The 12,735-nt window shown below is 33.4% G+C and overlaps 2 protein-coding genes across 2 annotated transcripts in view; both read left to right on the forward strand.

Moving 5' to 3' along the window:
- The first annotated feature begins 53 nt into the window (after positions 1–53).
- On the forward strand, positions 54–5,237 carry LOC134254191 (uncharacterized). Its single transcript, XM_062736738.1, has 8 exons — positions 54–314; positions 2,443–2,538; positions 3,244–3,351; positions 3,473–3,570; positions 3,815–3,911; positions 4,317–4,478; positions 4,703–4,827; positions 5,098–5,237. Exons 2-8 carry the CDS (start codon positions 2,495–2,497, stop codon positions 5,235–5,237), a joined length of 774 nt encoding a protein of 257 aa, XP_062592722.1. The 5' UTR covers positions 54–314; positions 2,443–2,494.
- A 542-nt stretch (positions 5,238–5,779) lies between these two features.
- LOC134254192 (DNA excision repair protein ERCC-6-like 2) overlaps positions 5,780–12,735 on the forward strand; it is a 33,383-nt gene continuing 26,427 nt past the window's right edge. The window contains 19 exon segments of the mRNA XM_062736739.1: positions 5,780–5,880; positions 6,083–6,211; positions 6,944–7,027; positions 7,277–7,413; positions 7,509–7,608; positions 7,784–7,843; positions 8,031–8,146; positions 8,296–8,411; positions 8,507–8,590; positions 8,836–8,981; positions 9,568–9,798; positions 10,005–10,076; positions 10,244–10,389; positions 10,503–10,598; positions 10,930–11,029; positions 11,154–11,306; positions 11,499–11,670; positions 11,802–11,909; positions 12,499–12,650. Coding sequence (XP_062592723.1) covers positions 6,188–6,211; positions 6,944–7,027; positions 7,277–7,413; positions 7,509–7,608; positions 7,784–7,843; positions 8,031–8,146; positions 8,296–8,411; positions 8,507–8,590; positions 8,836–8,981; positions 9,568–9,798; positions 10,005–10,076; positions 10,244–10,389; positions 10,503–10,598; positions 10,930–11,029; positions 11,154–11,306; positions 11,499–11,670; positions 11,802–11,909; positions 12,499–12,650 — 2,097 coding nt within the window. The 5' untranslated portion in view covers positions 5,780–5,880; positions 6,083–6,187.

Below are 12,735 nucleotides of genomic sequence, written 5' to 3' on the forward strand. Positions count from 1 at the left end.
ACATTAGATACGAAGTTCAGAAGCTCGGCTTATCCAAAATGTTATCCAACGAATTTTACCTGAATTTACTCTGTTCAAAAGTTGTTTTAGCACATAGCTGAAAAAGGTCCAATGACCATGATGCGAGTTGCGACATATTTTATTTAAAATGACCTAACACATGGGGTCAATGTGGTCTTACTCGTTTTTCCGATATATTTCTTTAATATCGTTACGCTTATAGTCATAAATAGCTTTCTGGTCATATCCTAGTTAGATTACCTGATTACTGCATTATGCCATTAGATCAAAAAGTCGAATGAAGTAGAAACTTGGTAAGTAAATTTTGTAAATAAACAATTTTTAAGACTCTTTTGGTAGATACTTCATTATTCAGTAATTTAAATAACTTTTTGAATACAGTGATTTATCATGTTAATAAAAATTTCATAGTATTAATCATGTTAATGAAGTAAAGATAACTACATTACATATGTAGTCCTTAGTATGGTAAACAAAAAATGTATGTCTCCAATCATTACAGTTTATAACTTTATATATAGTTGACAATTATTTAAGAACTTCCTCTTTACATATTCCTCAGATCAGGTCCAGTACAATCTCTTGATTTTAAATAGCTATATAATTATATTCAGTATAGCTTAATTTAGCTATTTTACTACAATTTTTTCTTAAAGGTGTAATTTTCTCTGTGTGTACAAAAAAGCGCACCTTGGTGCAGTCATTATATACAACTTTGAACTCTTCTGAAAATAATGCATGTAAAAATCACTCATCAAATTACGTCTCCTTGAGAGACTTTGTACTCAAATCTAGTTTTGGGGCTATATAAAGCAATTGATACAGTTACTTCTGCGATGATATTATAATGGAGACCAATTATGTTCAACAAGATAATTGATTGGTAACAGTTCACCACAATGAGAAGCAGTCATGCCTCAAGGCACCCATGGTAGTGGACAGTTAGTCTAACAATAGAAATTCTCTTTTTGCTTAAAAGTATTCAATAGCTGCAAAGTTAGAACTATCTTTGATTTTGGTTGTTGTTTAGATAGCCCATAGTACCTAAATGAAGAGTCAAATACATGCGACTTTTTGTTTATTTTCAGCAAAAAACATTTTTGTGAATAAATGTATACAAATAGCTAAATATAGCTTAATAAAGCTATATAGCTATTTAAAGCTATATAGCTAAATCAAGAGATTGTACTGGACCTGCAGATTTTCAAACTAATATATTATTTCATCAGGCCTTAGGCCAGGTAAAATTAATCTATAGATTCTCATCCTAATTTGCTAAAAAATCGGGGCGGGTGGGCGGATTTTATTTTTTATTTCTTATAATTCTTAAATTGTAAGTATATCAACAAAACATATTGGACTCTTGTACACATTTTTTTTTATCATGTTTATTATGTCAATGCCAATTAATGAATAGATTTTATTTTTTTCATATTCTTTTAAATATGTAAAGAAAATTCTTGCATAAATTATTAGATATTTATTGTTAATTAACAAATTATCAAGTACACATATACCGGCACCCGCAAAACAAAATGAGGTGGGGTTCTGATACCAATAAATTTTGTATGCATGACTTCTAATCGGCCTTTCCCTAAATACCCTTTAGTTTTACCTACAAATCCCTCTGTTTTCTGTAAAATATATATTTCCACCTTCCTCAAAAATTGGATCGTTCTTGAGACTTGACATTTTCGACAATAAACTAGGTCATATTTACAAAATCTATAAAATATTCTAATAAAATATCCTACCGAAAAAACCTAGGCCTGAACAGTTTTAAGATTTAACATTTTCTTAGCACTAAACATTCTCTAAAGTCTGCCTACGATGTTTTATTTTTCTATCAAATCAAAATCACACACAGTAAATTGGAGATCGTTAAAACTTGACCAGGTGTCATTTTCCATGTCTATTTTTATACTTAGTTTTAAAAAATCTTAAAAAACTTGCTCATGCCAGTGATGGTATCTAGATGTGTTTATGCTATTATTTTTTCTCTGCCTTCTCTATACTGACAAATAATCTTTTCCTTACATATTTAAACTGCTTTTATTGCCGATTTTTCTCCATTCTTCATATGGCTCTTTTGCTATAAATAGCGACACGCGACTTTTAATACAGTCGGGAGATAACTCTTAAACTTCACCCAAATTCTTACTGAATAAGAATACATGAAAATATTAATGCCTTTATTAACACCAAAAAATCAAAATAAAAAACGCCGTGGCGGGAGACTTTGAGAGGGGCGGGCAGGGATGAGAATCTTAAGATTAATTTTATCTGGCCTTAACCGTATCAATTATTTCGGTATGAGAATTTTATTTATTTTTTCAATTTTGAAAATAGAACATCTTTGCTTGGAGCAACTTTTTTTTTGATAGATTGTAACATACAATTCTTATTCTTCAAATTTTGTAGACATTAAACTTGATAAAAGAGTCCCTGCTTCCTGAAAATCTAGAAAGGCTTAATGTTCAAACCACTAACTGGTTCCGAGGAGGGTAAATGGTTAGAGTAAGTGTTAATTTACATTCAGGAAAAGATAGTACTTAAAGTTATAATTTTTTAAAAATTTAATTTCAAACATTGTAAAAATGCATTCAAGCTCGACTACATTAGGCTTAAAGGAAAGAAAATAAATCTTAATCATTTTAGAAATTACTGGTACTTGAGAATTTCACTTTTTTTTAAATTTTGATTTTTGAAGACAATCATAATCCAGGTTGTTGATAATTTGAGTACTGTAGATCATATCACATTTTTTTGTGTTTTGACTCTTTTTAGCGAGACAAAATTTTCACGAATTGTGGTTACTGCTCTATATAATCTTAAGGAATACTATTATACGCGAGAATTAAATTTTGAGCTAACTATCTCGCGTTGTTGTCTCGCGAATAAAAAGTGATTTACAGTATTTATATGTACCGTAAATCACCTTTTATTTGCGAGAACTTTATTTTCGAGTAATTATGCGAGACAGTGAGCTCGCGAAAATAAAGTTCTCACGTATAATAGTATACCTTAAGATTTTATTGAGAAGTAACAACAATTCATGAAAATTATGTCTCGCTAATAAAGAGTAAATGATAATCTTGTGAAAATAAGGTGTCGCGAAAATTTAGTGATCTACAGTACTTAATCATGGGGGAAAATGAATGTAGAAAGTCATTGGAGTAAGTACTAAAAGTAAATTAATCTTGTGTTTCCCCCACAATTTAGGGAAAAATATGCTGATATAGATTATGAGAGTTCTAAGCATTGCAAAACTCTGAGATCAAAAAAAGATTCAAGACCAGAAGTTGTGACCCGGCTGTCTAAATGTACCAGGTGAGTGACAACTGTGCAGGAATCTTAATTCATAATCCCAATCATTTTTCTCTCAACCGCTGATTTTTAATGGCCATACATTTGATTATTGAGAAGCAATTTTAATACATTGTTACAGTAGTAGAAATACAAAGGTATCTGACAAACAGCAAGGAAGAAAGAGGTGTCATGGCTTCATTAACAATCTAGGAGAGACTGAGGAGGAAGCAGATACATCAGGTTTCTGGGTCACCTGTTTTCTAATTTGATGTGGTATAAACATCTTAAATTGAAGCATGCAGAGTTTTGCATATCCTTTTATTTATTTTTTTTTTTAATTATTATTTATAAGTGAAAAAAGAATAATAGAATTTTTTTCCAAAGTTCTAGCTGATTTGAAAAATTAAATAAACAAAATAATTTAATAAACACTAACTTGCAAATGATGATTTTAAATAAATTCTACCATCTGTGTTTTTGACAGACTCTGATGTGGAAATTATTGAAGAAGAAACAAATAGTCCTCAGAATGACAGCTTTTTTAAGCCACTGAGAGGAAATGAAGAGGCAGAAAGATTGGAGTAAGAACTTTCTGATATTTTAGTCATAGCATATTGTAAAATAACATACAAGTATATGTTTTAAATGAAAAGAGATTTAATATGAACGTCAAAGTAAATTTACACACCAAGAGAATCTTGAGGCATTTAACTTTGGGAATCAAGGCAAACTATATTGAGAAGAAGAGAGTGTTTTAATTTGATTTTTAACACCACTTTTATATTTTGTTTTATCTTAACATCAGCATGATATATAGCTCAATGTATTTGAATAAAAAAAAAATTTTGTTCTTCATTTCATTTACCTTGAATTTTTTTTTGTTTGTTTTTGTTTTTTGTGTGGAAAATTATTAGGCTAGTAGCGGCATCACCTCTGATGTCTCTCTTGCTTTGCCCTGGCATAAATGTATATTTGTATTCTTACAGAGTCAAATATAAAACTGAATTTGAAGCTGAGGATGAAGTACAAAGTTGTTCCACAGCTAAGAAACCCAAACTGACATTTATAACTACTGAAAATTTCGCAGGAAAATGTAGAGAATCATCAAAAAATGTGTATGTCATGAATATACCTCTTTTCAAAACACAGTGATGGCAATTCAGTTGCTTTTTAGAGTACTATTTATTTTTATGACTGTTTTTTTGCTTCTTTTTCTTTAATAATCGGAAAAATATGTACCAGGTAACACATGCTCATTGTATTTGTGCTATAGGAAAGCAAATATGAATTTTTCTAATTTATCTCTTAACTACTGAAGAGTATATTTATCTGAATTTTAAAATAATTGTTCCTGAAATATAATTATTAACAGGGATAGTACCAAAAAGCCAAGTACACCAAGACAATCACAAAGAAAGGAACAAAAATTGGCTTGTGCTGAATACAGTCCTGATACAGAGAAGGAGAAAACATTCACACATATAAAGCATACTACAGGTAATAAACATATGGAGACAACCACTAAATCACTCAGCTCCATAAATGTCACCATCGCTAGTCATGGGCGTCCAATCCAAAATGTACTGTTGTAGATTAAATTTTTTATCAGAGACCCAGAGCTGTTTACCCTTACTATTTCGTGGTATTTCTTACGGATTTTTAATCCCAAATACGCCTCACGTTTTGCTATTATGAAAGTACGAAAATGCGTTTCTTTGGAATTTAGCAGTTAGTTTTCATTATGATCTGCTGAAATATGGCTGAAAGAATGCCGACTCGGCTTAAAACAACAACAATCATTGACATTAGTTGCTGGCATGAAACAGACCCCTCCCTGCTCGATGGCCTTGAGTGCTGAGTATAGGACAAAATTTGCAGCTCTGCACTGGCAGGTGGTGGTGACTTGATGAGTAAAAAATTCTTGAGAGAGACATTATACAATCAATCAATCATTGTTATGATATGTCTCAGTTTCACGCCTTTTAATCACTATAAAAGAAAGAGATTTCAAGTGCATCAGTGATTTCAAGTTGCCAAAAATGCTGTAAGAACATGTTATTTAACCATGTTTTAGTAATCAAAAAAGCAGTTGTTCTCTAATTATATACGTAAAATCAATGGAAAGGAAATCTTAATGGCAAATGTTTAATCTCACGGACAAATCTAATAAAAAATACTGAGAGACGACGATATGGGTAAACAAGTCTGGAGACCCTTGACTAGCAAAAATGCATATGAGTTAAATCTTCAATAAAGAGTGAAGGAAGAAAAAGTGTCTCGAAGGATCATGCATGTAAACTTCACATGAGTAACATTTATTTTAAATAAGAGATCTTACATAAATAAATGTATTGAATTAATCAATTACTAAGTACTGTGACAACAAATATGTTTTTATTTGTGTATATAAGTTTGATGATTTTATGGTATTTGTTCAATTAAGGAAATGATCAAGAAGATTTTGAAAAACCAAGGTTTAGAGGCAGAATTCCTCCAGCTGCCAAAGTCCCCTTCAAGTTGTCTGACCCAACAGATGACAGACAGATAGAGGTTAAAAAAAAATCACAATTTAAGATTTAATGAACCCCAAGGTGAATGTCAAAGCTTTTCAGATTGCAAACTGATAGAAAAATGTGATAGAATTTAATGAATGAGACAATGAGATCTAGTTATAAGACACAAAAATTTTTGGTTAAACATGTATTCCAAAGTTAAAAAAAAAAAACAACTTTTAATTGCTATTTATTTATAGGTACCAGCTCCTTTGAATCAGCATCTGAGGGATTACCAGAGAGAAGGGATAAAATTCCTATATGACCACTACAATGAAGGAAAAGGGGCCCTTCTGGGGGATGACATGGGGCTGGGGAAAACTGTACAGGTCAGGAGAGGAAATAGAAATATTCTCAGACATAATATAATATATGATTTAAAAATTCTGCAAAGAAAATTTTGAAGTAAACTCATTTTATCATCAGTAAGTAAAATATGTTAGTATTTACTTGTTCCAGAAGTGATACTGTAAATGTATTTTATTTGGCGTGTACGATATTTGGCGGAAATTTTTTTTTTAACAAGTCAGTGTAGATCTGAATTAGCGCTTTCTGAATGTGCTTTATATGAATATATAAAAACAAAACATTTGAGATGTACTTGATTTAGCGAATGATGCTTTCTGCGAAAGGCGCTAAATACTGTTGATCACTAAATTTTCGCGATACCTTATTTTCGCGAGATAGTCATTGCCACTTTATGAGCGAGACAAAATTTTCACGAATTGTGGTGATTGCTCTATATAATCCATAGGAATACTATTCTATGCGAGAATCATATTTTCGCGAGCACTCTGCCTCGCGTAATTACGCGAAAATAAAGTTCTCGCTAATAAAAAATGATTTACAGTAGGATACACAGCAAAATATAATACGTTTACAGCACATGTAGTTTTTTTTTCAAATCAATGTACATGTAAGTGTTAAAAATAATTATAAAAATTATATTGATTTTAAAATACTTTCACTTTAGATATTTATAAAAGAATGCTTAAATGAAATTTTTATTTTTCTGAAGAAATGTATTTGTTGGTCACGTAGTAAAGATATTGTCCTTGTAGGTCATTGGTTTACTAGCAGCACTACTTGGGAAAAAGAACAATAAGGCAGACATCATGAAACAAAAACCAAGATTCATTAGAGAGGTAATTAAATATAACAGAAGATGATTTTTATTCTGAGGTAAATCAGTCTTTTTAATTGGCACTGAAATGCTCTGGATCACAAATGACCAACAACTGTCTCCGTTATATTTCTCATATATGTATTAATTTTATAAGTAACAATACTTGGGTGTTTAAAGCCTTCCTCTTTTTGTTACACATTTTTTTTGGGCATAAGTCTGCAATATTGTCTTTTGAGAGCCCCTCTGATTTATGTATTACCATTTACAGATGTCAGATAACAGTCTAGAAGACAAGCTAGATGAAGACACAACATACAGATGTCGGCCATTTCTTATCATTGGTCCGGGGAGTGTGCTGTATAACTGGATGGATGAGTTAGAAGCCTGGGGCTACTTTACTGTGGGGTCAGTCTCACCTTGTTTTCTGTAAAGGTAGGGAGGATTCTATACTGATTGAAAGTGATTAAACTCAGTCCGTTCTTTGTTTTAATATTTCACAGGAAATACCATGGTGGTGAGAAGTCGGAATGCCTGTCCAAATTAGAAAAACAAAGTTTAGAAATAGTTGTGACTACTTTTGAGACTTTCAGAGAAAATCTGGTAAGAAATGAAACTGCCATTTAAACTGTACAGACTTATGTAAATGTAAACATTTATTGAGTAGTGGCAGAAAAGCACCTGAATTTTTTTTTCATAGAAGAGGAAAATTAACACATATGGAATTAGTGATTTCATGTTTACAATTGTTGCATTTATTCTGTAAACTTTAATATAGAGTGAGCTGAATTCAGTGAAATGGGAAGCTGTCATAACTGATGAAGTTCACAGGATCAAGGTAAGTGCCAAATCAAAATACCACAGTACGTCACTTTTTTTATAAGACTGGCGTAGCAAAGGGTATGTCCAGACAAGAAAGGACAGATATTTAGTCTATAATTTTTTTTTTCATTTGGCATGTTAAAAAAATCCTCAAATGAAAGATGTTAAAGCTGCAGCATTTCTACAAAGCTTTTCTCTGACAGGGATTAAAAGCCCAGGTGACCAATGCTCTTCGATCAGTAAAAACTAGACGTCGGTTTGGACTGACGGGAACAGCTCTACAAAACAACATGACAGAACTTTGGAGTATTTTAGATTGGTCAGTAAACCAACCAGAAAGATTTATGTATATAAACCTTTTTAATAAAAAAAATATGTATTATTAAACATACATCTATGAATCTGATGCCATGGTTTAAATTCAATGGCACAGTTTGACTTTGATGTATAACTTACTTTTCCCTCTAGGGTCCAGCCTGGTTGTCTTGGCAGCATTGATGTATTTACAGAAGAGTTTGTGGTTCCCATAGAAACAGGTCAGAAAAGAGATGCCACAAAGAGGGAGCTGGCTATGGCCAGAAAAGGTACTGATGTTATTTACAAAGCACGTGTAATAAACAAATGAAGGTTAAAATGCAGCCACATGTATTTATGTTTTCCTTGTCTTCTAAATTTAAAGTGAAAGAGAAATTTGCTGCCATCAGAAATAAGATCATGCTTAGAAGAACTAAGCAACTGATTGCTGACCAACTGCCACAAAAAGGTAAAGATGGTTTGGTTTTATTTACATATATGTCAGATTTATAATTTGTAAAGGTAAGAAATACATGTAAGAGAAATTTGCATTATGCATTTTAAGCTTTTGTTTGAACAACTAAAATAATTTGGTTTTTTTTGGTACCCAAATTGAACATGCATAACCATTCATTTTTCTACTGTTTACAGATCTGATGTAAAAGTAACATTCTTATGTTTTATGACCAATGATGTTTTTTATCTTGTTCACAGATGATAATGTTGTGTTCTGTCGCCTGAGTGACCTACAAGAACAGGTGTACCAATTTATCCTGGAACACCCAGGCCTGAAGCATGTGATGTCAATGGATGACCCTTGTCACTGTGGCAGCGGGGAACCCCGTAAATACTGCTGTAAGGTAGGGGAAAACAGGGGGAACCCTGTAAATACTGCTGTAAGGTAGGGGAAAACACTTGGGAAAACCCGTAAATACTGCTTTAAGGTATGGAAATAAACCTATAACACTGAGGGAATCCCGTAAATACTGCTATAAGGCATGGGAAAATACCAGGGAACCTCCTGTAAATATTGCTGTAAGGTATGGGAATACACCAGGGAACGCCCATAAATATTGCTGTAAGGTATGGGAATACACCAGGGAACCTCGTGTAAATATTGCTCTAAGGTATGGGAAAGTACATGTACACTGTACCAGGGAACTCCCGTAAATTCTGCTATAAGGTTTGGGAAAACACCAGGGAACAACAAACAAACAAAACAAAAGTTCATCAATACTCGTTTATATTGCCGTTTTATAAAATCTTTTTATGTTTGTTGCTACATGTAACAAAATAAAATTTTACTCTTTGGAAAGGTGAAAATTATGAAAAAGTTATTTTTAGCTAAATTAAAACTTGACATTGAAATAATTCAGTTGATATTGTACTATCAGGGCTGTGATAATAAAGATGAATTTTAAGACAGGTAATATATTTTGGTTTCAGCAAGTGATGAAGGAGGTGACTGTTACGGGGCTTCAGTTTATTTTTATGCACCTCCTGCTGAAGGTCTCTAACCATGCTGCTCTACTGGTCGAGAACCCCCATCGTGAACTGTCCCAGTACTCCAAGATGATCTGTAAATCAGTGTTTGAGGAGTTTCCTCATTTCTACAACCACACCAGGGAGTCGGCATTTAGAACCCTGTCTGATCCTAAGTACTGTGGCAAAATGAGGGTGAGAGAAATGTTCACTTTATGTTTATTTTTATATCTTTAACAGTACAAACGCATGTAAATCTATAAATATTACTGGATGTAAAGGGAATATTTACTGTATTTCTTGATCTTTTTAATTTAAATCTTGATTTTGACTGCCTAAAAAACTTATGTGATGATGTTTAAATGGATTTAATATATAAATAATGTCCAATGGTTTGACAGATCCTGCAGAGGTTGTTGAAAGTTTTCCAGAGAGACCACAGCAAGGTGCTCATCTTCTCCTACAGTACCAGGGTGAGATAACTCTGTAATTACTAAAATCAATGTCTCTATATTTATAACTATGGTTAGGCTTAACAAAATGCATTCCAGAAAATGGCTTGTTATTGAGATAAAAGGCTTTTAAATGTAGACAAGTTGTATTCAGTTATGTTGACTTGGTGTTTGTGTGTGAATTGTAGGTATTAGACATTATTGACCAGTATCTAATCACCACTGGGTACGAGTACCGGAGACTAGATGGCAGCACTAGTATGTCCAAGCGGTCAGTGCTGGTCAGAGAATTCAACAAAGATCCAAACATCTTCTTGTTCTTAATCTCAGCTAAGTATGTTACTATGTACTCAGAATTCTTTTGGATTGTATTCTTTTAAGCATGCCATTTTAAAATAGACATTTGAGTTGATACCTGTAAATAAATGTAACATTTTTTTTCTGTAGAGCTGGGGGATTGGGTTTAAATCTGACAGGAGCTAATAGAGTTATTATTTTTGATCCAAGCTGGAATCCAACCAATGACCTCCAAGCACAGGATAGGTATGCAATAAGCAATAAATATCATCTTGCTCAGTTCAATTCTCTGTAATTTTCCTCACTGTTTTCTTTATTTTGTTTTGGGATTCTGTTTTGGTCAGCAGTACCGTATATACTCGCCTATAAGTCGGAGTTTTGGGAGTTAAACTTTGATTCAAAACTTTATGTCTGACTTATAGGCAAGATATAAAGATATTTGTATTTTAGAAGGTCAATATTTCTAACATAAGCTTAAAAAATACAACCAACTTATAGGCGGACCGACTTATAGGCGAATATATACAGTAAATGTTGTATTTTGACAAACTGTAATTCACATGGATGATTTGTACAGAGCCTACAGGATTGGTCAGTGGCGAGATGTACATGTGTACAGGTTAATATCATCTGGTACCATAGAAGAAAATATCTACCTGAGACAGGTGTACAAACAGGTAGGAACCATAGAAAATCTTAATATTGTACCTATAACTACCTGTAAAGTATTGGTCTGCTTAGCAAATACCAGGTATATATGTACTTGTAAACATCTTCTCCCCTTTCCTACACCATGTTTAGCAATTAGACAGTGTAGCTGTTGGGACAGAGAATGCCAGGAGGTACTTCCGGGGGATAGCTGGTGACAGGAAGAGGTACGGGGAACTGTTTGGAATAAAGAACATGTTCCAGCTCCACACTGGAGACTCCAGCAGGACAATGGAGATACTTAAGGTAAGAAAAAACTGAGTCAGGTGATGTATTGCAACAGCTTTGTACATTCCAGAGTACTTTAAAGTAGATTTAACTTATGTGCAAGTTATTTCCACAAGATTTGTGACCTTCCTTCACTGTACTTGCAACATTTTCAACAAATATTTTTCTATAATGAATATCATACTCAAGGCCCACTATAAATTGTTTCAGCAAAATGAGAACCTGGAGGAGAGTCTGACAGAGTTTAGAATGGCTAAGTATGTCCCTGGGGCGAGTCGCAGAGTTAGTGTGGGAGAGGAGGACCAGGAGGAAGTTGGGAGTGAAGATTCCCAGACAAGCGAGGAAGAGGAAGACTATCTGTCCAAATATCTGGATTTACATCGTAAGTCTGGCTTTTATTCTACTGTAATGTTTTCCAGATAGAGGAGAATATTAATATGTTCCTTATTTTAGAACTTATTTTTAAATGAAATTAAATACCTTTTTTATTTTTTCTGGTTTGTGACACTATAGACAGTGATAGTGAAGCAGAGGAGGTCAAAAGTAAAATGTCAAAGGTCAAGATCAAGAGAAAGAACAGTAAAGGAAAGGATTCACCCACAAAAGAAGGAACCCTATTAGGTAACTCTCTCTGTACCAAGATAATTCTATAGAATTCAATTCCATTGGAAAAACATTCGGGTATTTGGTTAGTGTATTGTCTTCTAATGCTGTGGAGAATTGTGCTGGCCAGATCCAGTTGGACTCAAAGCTGGTCAGAGCTAGAAAGCTCATGATACTCAGGTGATAGCCAAGGCCTATGAGCCTCTTTTCTAGAAAAAATGACCAGATCATAGGGTTTTTTTTAAAAAAAGATATTCCTATCTATGTTAATTTAAGCTGTCCCTTGACACTTGTATGGATAGCATGCACACTACCATACATGGTTTGGATGTTGAATCTTGCTAACATTCTCCTGGTAATTGTACAGAAAAAGTGTCTTTTGGAGGAATTCCATTCCCAAATAAATGAAAGTCCTTCCCACACCCAGTTAGCATAAAATAAATGTTGCATTTGTGGATTCACACTATCAGAGTATTTGTTTGATGGTGTTGCCTAACTAAATTTTAAGATTTGTTGCTGTGAGCTCTGCAATCTTTGCTAACCTATTTGTATTTATTAGAAACCAAGGTCTCTGCTATAAAGCTATTGAAGATGAACTCTTTGTCAGGTGATGAGGATGTTGTTCACGTGTTGAAGAATAGTAAGATTGTGGGAGGGAGTCGGGCGGAGGATCACATGTCACGGTGTGCCATACAGGACGTGTTTGAGCTCCACCAGAATTCCCAGGAACTGGCTGCCCACTGCCAGCCACTATCAGAGGTAGGCATCAGCGGCTTTGAGGGATTCTCTAAATTTAAAGATCAAAAATCTCTTTTAAGTTTTTTTACATTTACAAAAAGAGATC

This window comes from Saccostrea cucullata, unplaced genomic scaffold (genome assembly GCF_032062105.1).
Source record: "Saccostrea cucullata isolate Sc308-1 unplaced genomic scaffold, CSIRO_AGI_Scuc_v1 ctg239, whole genome shotgun sequence".
NCBI lineage: Eukaryota > Metazoa > Mollusca > Bivalvia > Ostreida > Ostreidae > Saccostrea > Saccostrea cuccullata.